This window comes from Microcebus murinus, chromosome 17 (genome assembly GCF_040939455.1).
Source record: "Microcebus murinus isolate Inina chromosome 17, M.murinus_Inina_mat1.0, whole genome shotgun sequence".
Taxonomy (NCBI): domain Eukaryota; kingdom Metazoa; phylum Chordata; class Mammalia; order Primates; family Cheirogaleidae; genus Microcebus; species Microcebus murinus.
Genome location: NC_134120.1, coordinates 12,106,377 through 12,127,664, shown reverse-complemented (window position 1 = coordinate 12,127,664; position 21,288 = coordinate 12,106,377). Strand labels below are relative to the sequence as shown.

General features: G+C 41.7%; 1 protein-coding gene across 1 annotated transcript in view; it reads right to left on the bottom strand.

Moving 5' to 3' along the window:
* The window catches only part of BCL2 (BCL2 apoptosis regulator), a 172,510-nt gene extending 156,029 nt beyond the window's left edge, over nucleotides 1-16,481 (bottom strand). The window contains exons 1-2 of the mRNA XM_012774469.2: nucleotides 15,614-16,481; nucleotides 14,541-15,402 (exon numbers count right to left, since the gene is read on the bottom strand). Coding sequence (XP_012629923.2) covers nucleotides 14,541-15,116 — 576 coding nt within the window. The 5' untranslated portion in view covers nucleotides 15,117-15,402; nucleotides 15,614-16,481. The remainder of the gene's footprint in view (nucleotides 1-14,540; nucleotides 15,403-15,613) is intronic.
* Nucleotides 16,482-21,288: the final 4,807 nt, after the last annotated feature.

The following is a 21,288-nucleotide window of genomic DNA, read 5'->3' as shown; positions in this document are numbered from 1 at the left end:
CTATTCTTCCCTTGTCCTGAAATCAATCTCTGTAGCTAAGAGGTCACATATAAAGCTGTTAAAAGAACAAGATACCTATTATCTGAATTCATTAGGATTTTAAGGATTTGTAAAAATACATAAAGCAGCCTTTTAAATATTACAATGTTGGGTTATAGCTTATAAATGAAACATTTTAGATTATATTGGACCAACATTTTTAAAGCAGTCTGGTCCATAAAAGAGAGAGGAAATAGTTGGTGGCTTGTTCAGTTCAACTAACCCAGAGCCCAGGGTTTGGGAAGCCTGGTGGTGAACTCTGTCTTACTTAATGAAAGGTTACTATTGTCCCTCTGCCTGAATAATAATTTCTCTTCCTTTTTTGCTTCCTTATGAAATACCATGAGGGTCTACTCTAAAAAAGACATAACATGTTGTGCCTTGGAAAAATGTTGAATTCAAATTTTTTAATATATGCTTTATTAAACCACTTAAAACATTAGCTTTTTTCCTTCTGAATTTGAGTTACCGATTCTGCACATGAACTTTGTTAAATATTCTATCTATACACGTCAAACAACACAAGACAGTATATAAATTAATAAGAAAGCAGGGGGAAAAAAAGATAGGCTTAATAAGGAAGTAAGTTTCCTATTTTGTCAAACTTAGTGTTTAAGTTTCTTTTAAGAAAACAGTTTCCTGGCCCATGCTGAAACTCCTTTAGCCCTGCAAATCAACACAACGGCATCCTGTTCAAATGTTATTATGGAAACACTGTGCTGTTCTAGGCCAGATGTATCCAAATTAAACGGAGGGGGATGGAAATAACTCTCCCTTGATACACCAGTGGTTGCTGAAGGTGGGTTTGTTTAGAAATAGAGTAAAATTTACGGCTAAACATAAAAACAGATACATCATCATCTTGTAAACTTTGAGGAACATGTCATTCCACCTCTGGGCTCTGAGAAAAACACTAAGGTCATGCCTAAAATAAGAACAGCGAAGGGATGAGGATAGCACCAGAGGTAAAACCACAAACTTTTCCCACCTTTTTATTAAGGCATTAGGCAGGTTACAATTTGACAGTGAGATCATTTTTCTAAAACCAGGAAAGCACCGTGGGTTTGTTATTCCAACATACTCTCTGACCCCAGAGAGAGCTTCTGAATCAGGTGTCTGTCTTGGTATGAAGCAGTGATTACAACTTATTTTTCAAAGGCTATTTAGACAGACTCTTGGAGTCAAAGGGGAAAGAGAGGGAAAAACAAGTTTCACTTAAAAGTTTCACTTATATTTTAACTACGAAAAAAACTTTTAAAAATTCATGTTGTGAGAAAGAGTTCCCGTTCTGGTTATTAAAATAAAGATGACTAATTGGTTTCCTAAAGAAACCAAAAAGTCACATGCATCAAATTGTTATCTTTAATAGGTTTCTGTTTTAAATTTTTAAAAATTTCTTTTAAGTTCCAGAGGACATTAATATCACTTGCACTGCCTAAATAAAGGACCCTGATTTTTGACTGTTATGAGACAAAGTTACTTGACTTTGCAGAACTGTTTCCTCAACTATAATTCCACTTCCTACCCTCAGGGGGAGGTCACTGAGGTTAAATAACCTTTCCCTAAAAGTGTTAAACCCGGGGTCTAGCATATACTGGGGTTCAATAAATGCTCGTTTCCTTCCTTCCTGCTGATTGTCCAGGACTGAGGCCAATGATTATTGATGGGATAAAGGAAGTGGGGACAAGGAGAAGGATAGAAGGATTAGTAGGTAAGGGAAAGAGTGCTCTGAACATCTTAGTCAAAAACAGTAGAAATTTCTTTAATTCTGTATCGTGGATGGTAACTCATTTTAAGCTGAGATGGGGGCTATTTTACACTAACACTTATATTGATTTTAAGGTAGAATGGTGTCTTCAGCTGTTAATGAGGAAAAGCATTAAACCTCCTCTGTGTAAACTACCGTACTGCTAGGAGGAACTCAAACACTAACAAAGAAGTTCACATCCCCCCATCAGCACCCTTGCATTGCACTGCCCTGTTTACTTCACTTTGTAGCCTTATGTTATATTGTTAATTATTTCCCTATTGACTGTTCTGACTTCTCCACAACCTTAGACTCACAGGAGATTAGGAGAGTTTTTGACTGCCATGTTTTCTATTGTAGCTCCAGCCCCTAGAATATTGCTTGGCACAGAGTAGGCTCTTTATATTAAGTATTTATTCAATGAATGAAGTTGAACGTGCCTTTGAACACTGTGGAAACCCTATGAAGGCTCCACCATTTTTTAAATTAAATACACACTTGCCAGATTTTTACTGGTCACCTAAAGAGAGGAGGCTGGTTTTATTTATTTATTATTTTTTTTTTATAAAGGAAAATGGTGTCTCAATGCACTATGAACAAATCTGCAGCGAGGTGCTCCTCTGCTACAAGCATGGAAAACACTTCAAAGTCTGACTCAAAGGAGGAAAGATAACCAGAAACAAAAGACTACATTGCAATTTTCCTGAAAAATATTTGAGATAGAAAGCAGTAGAGTACACTAGTTTTCAAAATTAAATATATGTGATTGAGTTGTTACTGAGTGACCTCGTATCCTCATAAAACATGCCCAGAGAAGCAGCATAGGATAATGAAGTATGCACTGGACTCCAAGCCCGGGAGTGCACACCAGCTCCTCCTTCGCTTACTGGCTCTCACGTAGCTTTGTTAGCCAGACTTTTTCTCTTCACGTGGGAATAATCAAATAACAAAAAGTGTATGAAGAGAGGAAGGCAGGGAGAAGTTGGAATATAATACCTGCCTTGCTCAGGATTGTTGATTATATCAAAGGGGCCAACAGATATGGAATTCATTTGGAAATTTTAAAATCCTAAATAAAGGCATGAGACCCTTGTAATTTTTTCACGTGGGGAAAAATTCTATGAAAACTGCCTTTTGTAATGGAATTATTTCCTCAAATACACTTTTGCTAACTGATTGTTAATGAAGATTTATTACAATGTAAATTCTAACAAACTAGGGTTTTCAACCAGGCATTGTTAATTTTAAGAGAATGAGAAATAAGAAAAATAAATACTTGTATATAATCAGAGCAGTGACCACATTCTTTTCAAAATAATTACAGAAAAAGACCACTGAAGTTGAAGAAGAAATGTGCCATGTTTTGAAGCATTTAGTTGATTGTTACCTCTTCCTAAAATTGCTTCAGTCTAGTCCTAATCGTTGCGCAAAGCTATCAGTTTCTTGCCGTTCCCACTACCACCTGGTCTCTTGTTCATTTACTGAAACAGCCTCCTATCTGGTCACTGATTTCTCCCCAGGCTCATTAATGGTCTGGTGGGGAGTCAGAGTGACCTATCTTACGTACACCCTCCCAGGGAGTGCATCTCCAGCATTATCCTTCTGACCCATCCTCTTGCTCTCACTATTCCAGCCAGGCTGGACTCTGCAGTCCCTGCAACCCACCACGTGGTCTCTGCCTCTGGCCTTTGTTCTCAAAGTTCTGTCTGCTGGCCACACTTGGCTTTTCCCACCCACTTCACAGGTTAACTCCTGCTCATCCTTTGGGCTTCAGTCCCCTTCCTGGGAAGACTGCCTTGATGCCAGTGGCTGCTCTTAGTACTGTGGCATTTTTTCTCCCCTGGCTGTAAGCATGCCCTCCTGCAGCTGCCGTGGCGTGGTCCCCACCCCCCTAGACTGTCAGCCGTGCCTCTCTGGCTCCCACTTCTTCAGGGCCTGGCTCACTAAAATGTGTGGTATAAATGAATAACTTATCTCCTATTCTGTCTGCTTTAATCATACGACCCAGTGCAAAAAGCAATTATTCACTAAAAAATGCAGAGATGCAATGGGTCCTTAACAATACAATGAGGACACTCCTCTTTAATACCCTGACATGCCAAACAGATAGAGAGGTTTTAAAGAAGAGTCAAGTGTTCCGACTCATATTAAATTTCCCTAAATTCTTCATATTTTGAAACCACTAATTTATTCATTGGTCATGCTCTTTAAGTATTCCTTACAAAAGTTATTTTCAAATTCCAATGACATGTACTTTCATCAGTTAATTTTTAATTGAGCCAAATATCAAATACTCACATTAACCAGACAAAGTGTGTTTAGCTACTGATTTGCAGTGACAGCTTGTGTTATTCTCACACACAGGCCAAGCATGAAATAGAAAACTAATAACCCCTTAACTGTATTCTCGAAGTATCATTTATGGGAAAGAAAACTACATTCAAAGAAAACTTGTGCAATGGCTGTCATTTTTTTTCCCCCAAGCCACAAGCTGTTACAAAGCAGGGGAGCTCATTTTCTCACAGATACAGACCAGCTCAAGAATCCCACTGTCACTGGATGTATTCATTAAGAAGGAATCTGGCAGCAGCACAGGGGACAGATACTTTGGAGAACAGGCCAATTATCTGGGTGTCCTTTATAATTTGAAGTTTCTGAATTCAGTCATAGATAAGCCACTTGAAGAGGGGCAGGCAATGGGGACATAATGCACAGATGGCCACTGAAGAAACAAGAGGGAGGAAGGGAGGATGGGAGAGAGAAGAGAATTTGCTTGTGGTTTCATTCATGGGGACAAATCTGCAAGCTGACACATTCATCTTTTTAAAAAGCCCCTGGAGAAGTGTGGTCCAGCTTCATTATAAGTAAACAAATCATACAATCTTTCTCAAACAGATGACAGAATACAAATTCCAAAGCACAAATTCCACCAGTTCTTACAATCACAGATAGGCTGCGATGCTTACTTGAACCAGAACAGACAACTTATCCCAAAGCTGCCAGGCCGATAGTTAAATCCAAGACAGCTCTGGTGGTCTTCTTGATGATCAGTGTCTTTAGAAATAAAATCTTAGGCTTTCTCACCTCTGGGAATGCTGTACTGACTTCCACCTTCAATTGGCTGCTTGTGTTTATGGGAGAAGAATTGGGGAATGCTCTATTTTTGTTGAGTTTTATGCTGTAGTTCTTTTCATATTTGAGCTGCACCACCAATCAGGGTTAAAATCCACCTCGCTCCCAATGTGAGGACCTTGGGCAAGCCCTGCTTTCTTTAATGATAAAGGGGACACATAATCTCAGGCTCCAAGACCTTCTCAGTCTGGGTTAGGCTTCAGAGGTAAAACAGGAGGAATGAAAGCAAGTAGGCACATATATGTAGATTGTGTGTGTACAACCTTTGTATAAAGAGATACAATATGACAACCAGCAGGCTGGTGTCTAATATTAGCATTAAGAACTAATAAATTGTTGAATGTTTGATATAAAGTAAAATACAGAAGATTTCTCTTTAGGTATGAATGACAAACTTCTTCAATTCAATGAAAAGGATGAAATCAAAACACTAGGTATTTTTATTTTTTCATTTCTACTGAATATTAATGAACCTATAGGATGGGATATTTGGGATATATACACACACTGTAATAAGAGAAGTGGGAGAACATTAGCTGTTTTGGGTGAATTAGATGCCCAAAGTCCCTCTAACATAATCAGTCTATGAATTCATTCATTCAATAAACAATCATCAAGTGTGCCTATTACCTGCTATGCTAGGTGCCAGGCTGAATTTAATAGGAGAAATATTTTATTAAATGAGGAAATCCCAGATAAGTAGGACACCTTGATTTTGTGAGGCCGAGAGCCACAAGTGGAGGATACTATCAGGATATTTTTTAAGAATACTAATTTGACTCAAGTGTCATTATTTGTTAAGTTGGTAAACTGGTGGCAGGAAGCCAAGCTTTGAACAGTAAAGCTTCAAGTTAACTACATTAATCCCATCCATACAAGTCTACAGAGGACTTTTGGGGAAAGGTGGTATGCAAACAGCAAAGAAGGCAGAATCAGTAGTAGCAATTAGGCCCACTTTTGGAAATGAAAGAAGAAAAAGGGAAATCTACATGATTTGGGAGGAAAGGCATAATATTCCAACCTCAGTTTGTCTTTTGAGCTCCAGATCCTTATGTCCAACTGCTTACAGGGCATTTCCACTTAGATATCATACTGGAAGCTCAAGTTGAAAATGTCCACAATTAAATTAATCGCATTTATTGCACAAAAAGGGAACTGTTCTTTTCTTTCTCTCTGAAAGACAGTATCATTCTTTGAGCCAGCTGGGGTGGCACTTGAGTCCTCATCTGTACAGTTAAACACAATCGTACCTCAGTTTCCTTGGGGGATTGGCTTCAGGACCTCCTTCGGGTAACAAAATCCAGGGATGCGCAAGTCCCTGACATAAAATGGTATAGTATTCATATATAACCTATGCACATCCTCATGTATACTTTTAATATCTCTCAATTACTTATACTACTGCTTATATAATGTAAATGCTATATAGACAGCTGCTATGCTGTATTGTTTAGGGAACAATGACCAAAAAAAGTCTGAACATGTTCAGTACAGACATTTTTCTTGCCCCAAATATTTTTCACCCTATATTGGTGGAACTCACAGATGCGGAGGGCCAAATGGACAAACCTCTCAAGTCAGGAACCAGTGATAAGTTCTCCACCTACAGTCTTATCTCATGAGAGTTCTCTATGCCCCAGTTAAGGCAGACTCTTCACAATTCTCCAAACACACCTCAGACATTCCTGCTGGTTCCTGCTACCTGAAATGCCTTCTCCCCACATCTCCTACCTGTTCTCCAAAGGTTGTCTCAAAATTACCTCCTGCAAGAAACTCTTCAGATACCCTGCTAACTGGATCGGATCTCTCTATCCACAAAAGATTGTTGAGAATGACAGCAATTTATATACTTGTCTTAGTCTCCTACTGGTTGGCAAGTTCCTTGAAGAAAGTTATCTTACCCATTTTTCACTTAACTAAAACACCTGGCATAGAGCTTTGCACATAGTAGGCCCTCAATAAATCTTTTTCTCAATGGAAAAAGTTAGTGTGCATGCTTTCCAAAATAACCAGATCCTTACAATCCTTTCTATTCCCATCACTGCCCTGGTTACTGAGAACTCAGGGTTAAATTTCATGGATAATTGCTAATTTTTTCAATGAAGACTTCTTCAAATCATTTTCTTCTTACGCTGTCACTTTAATGTTGAGTAAGTGGTTCTGTCTTACGGTACTTATAATTTTGTTATAAAATACCTCCAAACTCCTCTCTGTGTTTTTGGTGTTTAAAAAATATAATATGCTGGCTAGAAGCCATAAATAAAATGGTCAGGAGACAGCACTAAAATTTGAGAGCCAGAAGTTCCTACGCAGCTATCCTTATGGAGTTGCTTTTTTTAAAAAAAGAGATAACAAATCAATATTTAAAGCTGATGATACAATTTGTAATTAATTGTATTCCTATTATAACTGTAAGAAAGATATCTGTATGTATATAGAGATATATCAGATAGGCACTGAATTAAGAGGATTAAGTATCTGTCCAATATTCTCATAGAAAATTCTAATGAAGCTGAGAGGAATATTTGACTGCAGTTCAATTTCAGGGTGAATACACAGATATAACATTTATCGTGCCGTAAAGCAGAAGGAATCTTAGTTATCTGCTATGGAGAGCTGGAAAAAGTCAAGAAAAGACAACGTGCAACATTGATCCTTTGTTTGGTGTTCTAAGCATTAGAATTCATAAACTCTCCATACTCCTCTGCAGCTTAACTGTCTTTTCAACAGTTAAAAATAGAGAAATACAGTAATTGGAACTGTCACAAGAAAAGATCTATTAGTCTCAATGGAAAAAAAAATCTCCTTTGAAAAATTAAAGCTTCACTTGACACGGTGGGTTCTCGTGTTGTTTTCGGGAGACATAAGAACGAACAGAGTGGAGTCGGTCATAAGCTTCTGACTCATTACGCTGAAGCCCCAGAGAGCTGATTATTAACTAAAAATGGAATATGGTTCTATCCCTGAAATTTGGAAGGCAAAACAAGCAGCAGAATGGAAACGCAAATGTCCCCGTTAAAAGCATGTGCCACCGGTGCAACGTGTAAGAGAAGGTGCATCCGATAGTTAACCTGCTCATGGAATGTGGCGATTGCCCAAGAAAATCACCCAAGTAGCTCTCAGTATATTGCTACAAATGGCCACACCAGCATAGCACGTCAGGGAGATTCCCTTTCTAACATGTTTAAGAGGGTGTTTGGGGAAGTAGTCTTAACTACAAGCTATTTTAGTCTAGTTTGTCAAAATTTATCTAAGGCTCAAGTATAACCCCACTATAATCTTGCAGTACAGGGATTGAAGCAAGTAAAAATTTTGCCGGCAGATACTACCTTTTCACTGCGCAAAGTTGAAATTTTTAACCTCTGGAGGGAAAGAACAGTTTCTGCTAACAGAAGGGATATTTTGTGTAAACAGAAGTTTTTTGGTTTTTTGAGACACAGTCTCACTCTGTTGCCCAGGCTAGAGTGCAGTGGCATCATCATAGCTCATAGCAACCTCAAATTCCTGGCTCGAGTGATCCTCCTGCCTCAGCCTCCCAGAGTGCTAGGTTTATAGGTGTGAAGCACCACGCCTGGCCGTGTTAACAGAAGTTTTACTTGCCCAACTGTCTGTAGTAAGTCTAGAGTAGGGATTATATTCTCACCTTGGTTAGACATCATTTCACTTTTTTGCTGGTATCTAGGCATATTGCTATTTTCTTCACATGAATCTCACCCTTCGACGTACTGGAATATTAACAAGGAGCCACATGTAAGAGGTCTCCCTTCGGTGGAATGACAAGATAGGTAGGGACAATCAAGACAGTGGTGATACTTATGAGAAACACTAATCAGCTTTGAAGAGATGAGAATGATCATTCAATCCTCATTCTCATCAAAGAATAGGTGGGTTTATCTTTTGTCTGGCAAATAAAGAGCAGAGAAACCGTGTTGGTACTATAGAATTGGGCCTATATCAGAACAAGTGGCAACCTACAAAAATATGCTTTAAAATGAAAACAGCTTTGTTGTCATTTTAAAAGTTTTACAATCTCCATTTAAAGAAAGAGAGAGGACCATGAGTGCAAGACATCAGAAGATAAACACCTGCTCTTTAGGAACATAAATGGTACAGTGGACTGTGAATTTCTGTAAATAGCATTGTGAAAGAGGGGCATGTTGATAAATAGAATAGTAATATAACCTAAAAACAAGGCAAAACAAAAACTCTTTTTTCTCCCAAAGCAAGAGACCCTATTCCGGTTCCAAATCTACTTGTAATTTTCTGTATAAAAGAAAGAGTTATTTAAGAAAGATAGTTCTTCAAATTATCCTGTTCTAATTGGTCTAATCAGAACCTTGCTTGTCCTTTACTTAAAAAGAATTAATGAAATACTTTAGAAACTGTAGACTGGTGTTTATTAAGTCTTCTTAATGTGCATAAAGAGTGCTTAGTGGGTTAATGTTTAACAAGGGAACTCCCCTTCCCTTTCAGTTCTGTTAAGCATATGTCTATGTTATACAGTATTTTTAAAACGAATCTATATTTTGCACCCTATTTAAATTAGGCCTAATGCACACATGAATAGCCGTATAGTTAGAAATAACTTTTTTAGGCAAAGATCAAAGTGCATGCAAAATAACATATACCCAGGAATTTTCTTTCTCCCTCTAAGGCTCAGAGTCTAGGATGATGCTTATTGGGCTGTGTAGTAACTGTGTGTTTATTAAGACACCTACACCACTGGCCTCGGAGTTCATCCAGGGCAGGGCCAAAGCTCTCCTTCCCATGCCCCAACCTTCCCCAGGGCCAGACACATGTAAGACTTGCAATCACGTCTAGTCGAATAACTGTCTCAGTCCCTGGATGATTTTCATCATTAACCTTGTTTAGATGTCAAGCACTAATGTCTGAACCAAACCAAGAAGAATGAAAGACAAACCTCACAGTGAAGTAAATTCCCTGAGTGGTCTCCTACATGTAGTTGGGGAAAAGGGTGCCCAGACTGAGAGTTTACTGCTATACTTGAATAAGGTAATATTAGATTACCTTAAAAAGGTTTAGCAACCTTTGAACCTCAAATACAATATATCTCTGGGGGGAAAAAGAAAACTTTCTACTTGTACATTACAAAGACAGTGTTGTTTTCCAGCACAAATGCACTTCTGCTGAGATACTGCTTTGCTAGACTACTGCTAAGACACGATGAATGACCTTAGAAACAGGTAGGGGTGGGAGACACCCATTATTAACACGTGCAGCACCCACATACTTGGTTATGAGTGAGGTTCTCATCCCTCCAAAAAGTAGAATAGGACTGAAAGCGGAGATAAGAAAAAAACTACAAGAATTTGGCCTTCTTTCTTTCTTTTTTTTTTTTTTTTAAATCTGTGGCTTTCTGTTACCTGGTATGCTGTGCAGTCTCATGACACTTAAGCAATCTGAAATGTACCAGTTCAATCAAGGACTGCTAAAAAGAGTTAGAAAGCACAACTAAAAGTAATAGGATGCACAAAAGTAAAGCCATGTTTTCAACAGATATTAAATAGCAACTAAGGCCTTAAGACAGAAAAGAGAACTGAGTGAAGTATAAAATTTTACAAAGGTCCAGAAATATAATCACTCAACAGCACATGACCGAAAACTCTAGAAGACATAATATGTTTTTTTTCTACAAAATAAATTATTGAAAGGGGTCATATGATTCTTAGCAGACAGAAAGATACACTTTCCCAAGGAAAGTTCATCATTAAATATATTATTTAAGACTGGATCATCTTCAGACTATTTTTAATTGTTATCATTTTGCTGCCAAAATTGGCCATAAGCAACTGATACTTAAGCCACCAGAAAAATGATGCTTTTTCATGTAATTTGTACACTGGCATGAGTTAATCAAATGTTTTGCTGGATGTGGATTGCATTCAGAAAAGAAAAACTGCTTGCTAACTAATAAAAATGAGGCTGACCTCTACTGAATGTGGCGAAGTTCCTATCTTCCTAAACTAGTAACACCAAAAAATATATATAAATAAATAAAAGCAAACAAACAAAAAAACCCATCAGACTACCATCTCATCAACAAAATGAGGCAGATATCCTCCAATCTTGGGTTGAATCATCTCTTTCTTCTAGTAGTCTCCATCTCACTCCCCCCAAGACCTGAAGGTGAATGTCATCACAGTTCTCAGTTTGAAAAATGCTAACCATTTTCAGTCACCATCACTTGCCCATATCTCAACCCTTTGCCTGCAAGAGTCCCTTTGTCCCAAAGCAGTGGCAAGGTTAGTAACGTTGCTTACAGAATTTAAACTGTGTTATGAGGGGACAAAATCATAACTTGTAGAGCTTATTAAAAGAGCTAACTCTCTTGCCTTTAATTGAAGAAGAATAGCTATCTTACTTTTTAATGGGACCAGTGATGCCAATACAAATTGTGTAACTACCATGAAAAACATTAAGACTGGGCATGTAGTAATTACCTCCTATCTCTCCTTCATTCCAATCTATTTCTTCCCAGAGTCAGATCACTCTAGTGGACATCTGGGAAATATTCAGTATCCCAGGTAATTCTATGGACCTGTGAGGCCACTGGAAAGGGACAATGCAGAATCTATCCCACATTGCGATTCTTCCAAAAAGATGTCCCAGGAATCAAGGATAGCAGTCAGCATCTCTAATGCACACACAAACTGCAGATTCTGACTCAATAGCTCTGGGGTGGAACCTGGGGTTCTGCATTTCTAAGAATTTCTCAGAAGATGCACATGTTGCTGGTCTGTGAGTCACTTTGAGCACCAAGGTCCTCAACATATTCTACAACTGCTGCTCTCTTGCTGCTCCCTCCGTCCTTTCTCTGGATGCCACACAAAGCCTTATTCAGGCTTAGGAATAAAGCCACACCCCAGTCTACACTCAATTACTTCTTTAGTCTTTAATTTGTAGGCTTCTGGGACAATCTATCTGAGGCTGATCCTTCCAAGGACCTTATTTCTCCATGTTAAGGAACAAGGAATGCAAACAGTGTTCCTCAGCCTCAGAAGGTTCTGATTTTGCAGGAGCAGCAGCAAAGAAAAAGAAACAACTCGAAGTCTAAAGCCTGGAGTATCCAGGATAAGCTGATCCACTGAGCTCTGGAACAGTGCAGATTATTCTCCCATGTCAAGAAAATATGCTAGATCTCTTCTGAAACTTTACCATTAAGACCACTTTACACTATAAGATGCAACATATTATTAGAGATGCAAACCTGACGGGTACAAATTTTGAGGAAACTCTGTCTGTATGCCAAATACCTAAAATTAAAATTTAGATTTATAATGTGCATGTGAAATGATAGGCAAATCATTCATAACTCTCAAACGCTACCACTTTTATTCCAGTGTCTACATATAGGATTGTATTTCCTGTTTGTTTTTTGTTTTTTGCCAATCAAAAGGAATCAAAATTCCTTTGTTTTCCTATATAATCATCAACCTATGTGTTGTTCTGAAAACTATTACACACTTTACCAACAGCCATGTGTGCTTTTATATGATTTATTTTTACTATAAAAGTTTTTTCAAAAATTTTTTATCCTGTTCTATAGTATGTCATTGTGGTTTGGCATCATAAAATGTAGCCTCTACATTTATCAACCTCAGATACCTGTTGACCACAAAGATAAGCTCTACTATGAAAACTCTATTTTGAAAGGAGGAAAAAGTGAGCCTTTTACTTAAAAAGAAACCTCAGTTGTATGAGATGTTAACATTCTGCAATTCGACAACAAAGAGCAAGGTTATATCTTAATTTCTATCATAAACATGTCATTCTTTCCCACCTTTTTATTAACTTACTTGATAGATGACCATTACCACCTTGGATTTCTTTCAACTAGCAAGAAAACTTTTAAAGATGATTTTTTCCCCATAAAAATATGAAATAGTAAAACTATTAAATAAGTTTTACTTTGCATTTAAAATGATCCTTTTGGAGTCTGGAAGTCCCTATCTCTTTGGTTATGGTGGTTAAAAATCAAACCACCTACTTAACCAAATATTTAACAAAAATATTCTTTCCACCCTTTGGCAAATTCTTCCAGAATTACTAAAGATCTGATAATGTGTGATCTCAACAAACAAACAATTCACAAAGAACATTCCATTTTTTAGAGATTTAAATTGGAATATTTTAGTTAATTTTACTTTTAAACACTGAACAGTGGCATAAATATTTTGTCAACTTTGGTCAAATAAGATCGTATGTTCACATCAATCATCTACTTTTCTTGGCTTTTTCTCTTTCTGGCCCCTTAATATTAGCATACTTTGTAAAATGTAATAAAAACATGTAATGTGCTTCTTGACATCTAATCCACTTGCAGTCATTTCTAGGCTTTTTACTCCTGTTCGGTCCTATAAAATAATAACATTAGTCATTCTCCCAAGACACTATAAAAGGAAGCACTAACTTGCATCCCTTTTCAAAGATAACTCTTCAGATTAAAACCCAAAGCCTAAAAAGAAACTTCAGAGAAGAATTATTACTTTTTCAAAAATTAATCATTTTAGATATAAGATGTAGGTATTATTTACAATCTTCGAGTCTTAGGATCTACACCCCTCCTCCAATAATCACAGAAAAGTAGAACTGTATGGTAAAATGATGGAAGCTCTATCTAGTGCAGTACCAGAAAAAAAAAATCATCTCACAGATGTTCTTCAAAGCCACAGGTATCAATCACTTCAACTAAAGTCAGGTCATGAGAGAATCCACAGCTAAGAATCAATTCTTGTACACTTTACACGGATACCTTGGATGCATATTTTTTTCAGCTGAGGAGACCACAAAATTATGTAGATTCAGGGTGGTGCAAGATAAAAGATACTAAAATCCAAGTAAACTTTTAAATCACACGTGAATTACAGAACACAAAGTAGGCAGCCAATGCAAACACTAGCACTGATGAGATCAAGTAAAGCATCCCTAGCCTAATGTTCAAGACACCTCATCACGCCCAGTGGGAATATGGCACACACTGTAGATTCCAGTCCAAGGACCTTGGACTGTCAATTTACCTCTTTATAAACACAACTGTTTTCCAGGGAGAGAGGCTATATTGGTTTCCCTCTTTTGGAAAATTTTACCAAGTGAGTCAGAAAAAGCACATCCTTGGTCCTTTGGTGGAGTCTGTTCTTCTAATTGGATAGTTCTCAAATTTTAGTACACAAGGAGCTTGTTCAAGAGGAGCTTGTTTAGGACGCAGGTTATCAAGACCCAACCTAGGGGTCTTGTTCATAAGCAGTCCCAGAAACCTCCGGTTTCAACACGCAACTCAGGCCACATAACTGTGATGCTGGGGACCCCTGCACCCCCAGTTTAACACTGAAGGGACATCATTTATCACAAATCTTACTGGATCAGAAATGCTGGATCTCTGAACCTCAACGGCTGGCAAGCAAGTTAAACACTTGGCTGGAAGGAGTTATCACAGTCGGGTTGGCAAGGAGCGCTCGGTCCAGAGGAAGAGAGAGGGAAACCTGATTTCATCTCACGGGCTGCACAGCCTGCCCTTGCCCCAGGAGTCCACCCACACGCCAACCGCGGCATCTCAGACCTGAGACCTCAGCCCAGACTCACATTCAACCAGACATGCACCTACCCAGCCTCCGTTATCCTGGATCCAGGTGTGCAGGTGCCGGTTCAGGTACTCAGTCATCCACAGGGCGATGTTGTCCACCAGGGGCGACATCTCCCGGTTGACGCTCTCCACACACATGACCCCACCGAACTCAAAGAAGGCCACAATCCTCCCCCAGTTCACCCCATCCCTGAAGAGCTCCTCCACCACCGTGGCAAAGCGTCCCCTCGCGGTGAAGGGCGTCAGGTGCAGCTGGCTGGACATCTCGGCGAAGTCGCGGCGGTAGCGGCGGGAGAAGTCATCGCCCGCCTGGCGGAGGGTCAGGTGGACCACAGGTGGCACTGGGCTGAGCGCAGGCCCCGCGGCAGCGGCGTGGGCGGCCGGGGGCGAGGTCCTGGCGGCCGGGTCCCGAGGCGCAGCGGGAGGGGGGGTGTCCCCGGGCTGGGAAGAGAAGATGCCAGGTGCGGGGACGGCCCCCGGGGGCGCAGCGCTCGCTTCTCCAGCATCCCACTCGTAGCCCCTCTGCGACAGCTTATAGTGGATGTACTTCATCACTATCTCCCGGTTATCATACCCTGTTCTCCCAGCGTGCGCCATCCTTCCACCGAGGAAGAGCAGCCGGGTACCAACAGCACCTCTCGCCCCCGTTCCCACCCCACGGCCCCCAAAGAAAGAGGAATAGTTATAATCCAGTTATTTCATTGGATGTGCTTTGCATTCTTGGATGAGGGGGTGTCTTCAGTCACGCGGAACACTTGATTCTGGTGTTTCCCCTTGGCATGAGATGCAGGAAATTTTTATTCAAATTCCTTTCGGATCTTTATTTCATGAGGCACATTATTATTAATAAGATTGTTAGTATCAGTCTACTTCCTCCGTGATGCTGAAAGGTTAAAAAAAAATCTAGTAAGTCAAAATCAGGTGCATTTTCCTTTATACACTGGGTGAAAGCAGGGCATACACACTACAAGTTACACAGCTAAAATGTATTAAACTGCCTGGAAATTAAATTTACTCGAATGCACTTAAAGTTAAAATCTCAAATGTTTCCATTGAAAGTTACATTAAACCAACTTCCTGTGCAAAGAACTTACTTGTATTTTTTAAGGACAGCATGATCCTCTGTCAAGTTTCCTTTTTTGTCAAACCAAAAACAAATGCATAAGGCAACGATCCCATCAATCTTCAGAACTCTCCGGTTATAGCTGCTTTGAAACTTCCAAATGAATCAGGAGTAGGGGGCAGTAAAAATTAGGAGGATTTCCAGATTGATTCCCAGACTTGGGCTTCACAGAAATGTCAGTCCGTAGGAATCCCAACCGGAGATCTCAAGAGCACGAGAGAAGGCAGCGGCGGCGGCAGATGAATTACAATTTTCAGTCCAGTATGTGCAGAAGTCCTGTGATTTTTCCCCTTCTCGGCAATTTACACACGCACAGACACGCGCGGGCGCAGACATGGACCTCCATCCACGGGACCGCTTCACGCCTCCACGAAGAGGGACAGGGGAGGGGGGACGATGGAAGAGCCGGGGACGGGGGCAGGAATCCTCTTCTGATTAAACTCCGAACAGCAAATGCATTTTCCGAAAAGCTGCTTGATAAATGAAGGCAGGACGCGCCCGGCCCGCCGGTGCCGAGCGCGAGAGCCCGCGCGCTGTGTGTGGTGCGGCGAGGGCTGGGGAGGAGGAGGTGGTGGGGGAGGGTTTTATTTTTTCCCTCTTTTCCTAAAAAGGATGACTGCTACGAAGTTCTCCCCCCTGGACCCCCTCTTCCGCTGCACCCCACCGGCGCACCCCGCCTCCGGGCTGCGCACCCTTTCTCCTCCTGCTGCTCCTGCGCGGCGGCGGCAGCGGCGGCCGCCTCCCCGAGCTCCCGCCGAGCAGCCCGCTCCGAGCGCTGACGGCCGCCGCGGGGAGGGCCCGGCGCCCAGGCACCTTCGCTGGCGGCGGCGGCTCGGCGGGGACACCGAGAGCTGCGGGCGGGAGCGCGGCGGGCGGGCGGGCAGGCGGGCGGGGAGGGGGCGGGGGCGGGGGCGGGAGGAAAGGGGCGGGCGCGGGGCGGGGGGGCCTGGCCTCTTACTTCATTCTCCGCACAAACCGACTGGTTTCCTGTACGTACGTCACACCGTTCATTCAAAAAAAGAAGAAAGAAAGAGCCCTCCTCTGAGCCGCCGACCGCCCCCTCCGCCCGGCTCCCCTTCCCCGGTTAAAGGCGCCGCGGCCGGCCCGGAGCGACGCGCCCCGCCGGGGACGCATGGCGCGCAGGGCCGGGGCCGGGGAGGGCGCGCCCGGGCCGGCCACCCGCCCGCTCCGCTCCGCCCGCCGGGCCCGGCCGGTGGGTGGCGCGGGCTGCACAGGCCTCCAGCGCGGCCGCGGCGCGGTGGGTGTGCGAGCGGCCTCCTCGGGCCTGCGGCGCGGGCTCGGGGGCCGCCGGGGCCCGCCGTGGGCTGGGGGCGCCTGGGGAGCCGCTCGCGGCCGCGCTGGGCGGGTGGCGGGGCGCAGAGGGGGCGGCTGCCGGGTGGGTGCGCCAAAAAAACAAGGGCTGGAAAAGCGCCGGGAATCGCTTCGACCCTTTCTGCCCGAGTGTGTGTGCTCGCGCGGGTATGCACACACATACGCACACCCCGTGTCACCGCTTGGCCGCTGGTGAGAGGGCCGAGGCCAATGCCGACCCCCAGCAGTGGGACCTCAGCGCTGCCCTGCTGTGAAGGGAGGCGACTGCACACTCTTTAAGGAGTGATGAGGGACGCCCCAGCGTCGTGTTTACTTTCAAGTTGCATTCCTAGGTGTCCACGCAAAACACGGGCGCGCGCGCACGCACCCCGGCCGGATTCCACCTGAACACCCCATCTGTGGCCAAGGCCAGACAGAACTCAGCGGGCCGGTGAAGGGGCCGGTGGGGTCCACTGGGCTCTATAGTTAAGTCCATGTTTTCCCTCTGCTCCTAACACTGGGCACCAGGATAGAGCTGGGACGCTGAGGAGTTCTATATGGCAACCTCAGGCCCACGGTCCTGACGCCGGGGTGGGTGGGTTTCGAGAGGTCTCCACCTTTGCCTGGCAGCCAATCCTGCTATAGATGGCCGCACTTTCTCAAATGATACACACCAAGTCGTGCGCCCGCCCGTACACACGAGCAGACACAGTTTTAAATTCATCAGCAGGAATAAATCCTGGGAGAAAAGGACAAGAGGACAAACAAGTTGCACGTGTTTAACTGTTTTTATCTCTAAGAATCTTTGACAAATAAAGCACCAAGAGGAAAAAAGTTTACTAGCAGCACAGCAGCTTACATACTAGGGCTCAACAAATATAGAGGGACACTGGACTATTATGGTCATAGAAACATGACCAAGGAGTATTACGTTCTGACACCTTCTTTACTTTGTCTTATTCCTAGTCTAAAAGCATTTATTGCTAAGCAAAAAAAAAAAAGAGAGAGAAAGAGAGAAAATCAAATTATTTTTAGTTGTTTACTTATTTTTTTTTAAGATATGATATCTCACTATGTTACCCAGGCTGATCTGTAACTCCTGGGCTCAAAGAATCCTTCTGCCCCAGCCCCTGAATAGCTGGGACTACAGGCACTCTCCACCCACCTGGCTATTTTTATTACTTAATTTATCACATCCAATCAGCCAAGGTGCCAACTTCTCCTGGTGCCTTGGTACAAACTCTTATGCAGCCATGAGGAAATGAAGGGAGATGTTCCTTCCTGCCCTCCTGGTGGTTGAGACAGAGTCCCCTTTTGTCCATGGACAGTGGTAGGGAGGTGTTCTTGTCTGGATAGACACAGGGTATAGATTGACCTGGCATATATGTTCTCATAGTAATCCATACTAATTCTACATTTTGGCTTAGAAACCTCAGAACCTTGTCTTAAACCTCCAAAATTACTTAAGAGGAATTGAAAGACTTCATGCCTCTACGCTGAGCATGCAAGTGAGGAAATGAGAGAGCTGGAAAAGAAATTGTACTTCTGCCAAGGGGGCAGCCAGAAGATGGATCTCCTATTCCTGGAGAAAGAAAAGCTTCCTGGTTTTTCTCTTGCTTTGCTCCCAGAGAGCCTCGCTTTATGGATTTTCCCAGACTAGTTCCTTATGTGACACCTTGGCTACAACCAGACAGTCTCAGGATAGGTTGCTACAGTCATTGACTAGGGTTATATACCCTGGGAATGTTCTGGATACTCTTTTCAGTTGTGAAGAGTGAAACCGTTGTTTATTAGATTCCATTTCAAAGCTTAAGGGTAAGCATTCCCAGGAAATATGGAACATTAACTATTAATATTTGGGTAATGCTGAGGCAGTGGAGGGAATACCAGCCTGAGGCAGGGCTCCTGGATTTGAACCCCAGATCTGTGCCTGAGACCTTCCAACAACCTAACCAGCTTCCAAACATACACAGCAGACGTTTCACTTTCCAAGACCTTTCCCACTTCTACGAGCCAGTGAATGATCCATTTGGCAGCTTTGCCTGGTTGGATTCTACAACCAGGGTGGCATCAGGAAGAGAAAAGATCAGATGCAGAGAATGGAGATCATATCAAGAGTCCGAAAGGCCTGTGTTTTCTTTCCTTCATTCCCCAGTCTGCCAAACAAAAAGCTTTTTATCGCCAGTTTCGCCACCTACTGGTTGATGTTTAACAGCATTATTCAGAAAGTTCTCTTTATCCATCGTCAATATGCATGTTCCCTAAGTTTATGAAATTCTATATAACAGTGTTCTAATCTGAGCATACAGTTTAATATAGGTATGTATCAAATTGTTCCAACTATTAAAATCTTTATTTAAAATGAGGGTACAAAGAGATCATTGACTGAGAAGGAGTTGGTAACGGATAGGGCAGATGAAAGAGTTAAAAATATAAAACATGATCACAAACCATTTATTTTAGGTTAAAAATATAAACCATGACTTCAAATGGAAGCAGAAATAAATCCATAAACAAAATGAACTGACTACAGAGAGTAAAAACAAGTAGTCCGTATAACTTACATAAAAGAAAAATGTGAACTGCTTAAAAAATAACATCTCACAAGGCTTAAATAAGCAATCCAAAATGCTAGTTTCCAATTTCAAGTCCCTTCTACATGGTGGACTCTTCTGTTGAATAGTGCCACGCTCTCTCAAATGGTTTGAATACGATGTAGACAAGCATTATATAAGGCCCAAGTGCACTGTTCCCAATTCATTTGTGCTTCAGAATCCATCTTCTGCTGTAAGTGATCACATCCAAGTTGTCAGCTCTCAGATCATTCTTGTCATAATCAGGAAACTCTTTTTATCAAATGTAAACCAAAAAGCTTTCATTTAATTTAGAAACCCACCTAACTAATTTATGGTGGGTACTAATCTTAAAAAATATTCAGAATAATTAAGCAACAACCTTTGAAACTGGGCAGTGGACCACAAATAAATCATTCTGTTGTGAAAGTTTAATAGTGGGTAAATAACATTTATTTTTGGTTTACAATGGAAAGCATAGGAAACTTAACTTGTGATGATTTTTCTTCCTTTCAAATTAATAACTTGGCATTTAAAGTGAAATAAACTAAGCGTAGGAACTTGTCTTGTATATTTCAAATGCATACTGCTCTGGTTGGATTGAAACTGCACTAATAGAACCAAATGAGGTTTAACACCATAGTATCAAATGGGATATGGGAAGAATTTACATTATTATGTGCAATAACTTTTATTCTCTTATGCTATTTACCACAGAGCACAGTATCTCCCATATATTAATTGCTAATGAACACAATTAGAAAAATCAAGGTTAATATGTTTGTTTCCTAGGGCTGCCATGACAAAGGACCACAAACTGAGTGGCTTAAAACAAAAGACATTTATTCTCTCACAGTTCTGGAGGCTAGAAATCCAAAATCAAGGTGCTAGCAGGGCCATGATCCCTCTGAAGCACTGGGTAGAATCCTTCCCTTGTCTCTTTCTTCCTAGCTTTCGGGAGTGGCCAGCAATCCTTGATATTCTTTGGCTTGCAGTTACATCTCTAATCTATGCCTCTGCTGTGACATGGCATTCTTCCTGTGTGGCTCTGTCTTCTCCTATTCTTACAAGGTCACCAGTCATATTGGATAAGGGCCCACCCTAATAACCTCATCGTGACTTGATTACATCTTTACAGACCCTATTTCCAAATAGGGCCACATTCACAGGTACTGGGAGTTAGGATTTCAACATCTATTTGGGTGACTCAACTCATAACAATATGTATCAAATATGGTATTTTTCAAACTAATGAGCTTTTTACCCGAAGGACTAAGGACTCAGCAACATTAGAACTGAATTCCGGGGGGTACCATGACTTTTCAAAAGCTAGACTCTAGCTATTTCATATTTCTGCTTAAAGTTATTTAAAAGCTAAAATCTCACCTCTTCTGAGGGCATGATCTGGCCCAAGCCTCAGGCTTCTCTTTCCCTTCTTGCAGCTATATTAACTTTTTGTGGTTTCTGGAAAATGCCACAATTCCTCACATCTTCTGCCTTTCTGCTGGTCTCCCTGAAATGCACCCAACCCTTTCACCTGGCAAATTCATACTCATTCCTCAAGTGACAGCTCAAGAACTTCCTCTGTGCAACCATCCCTGACTTTCCCAGGCAGTCTTAGGATTTGATCTGTGCAGCTAGAAGATGTTTAGTACAGAGCCTAGAAGCTAAAAAACCAAAGCAGGAGTTTGAATCCTGGCTCCATCACTTAGTAGCTGTGACCTTCAGCTAGTTATTTAACCCCTCTGTTCCTATTCCTTCA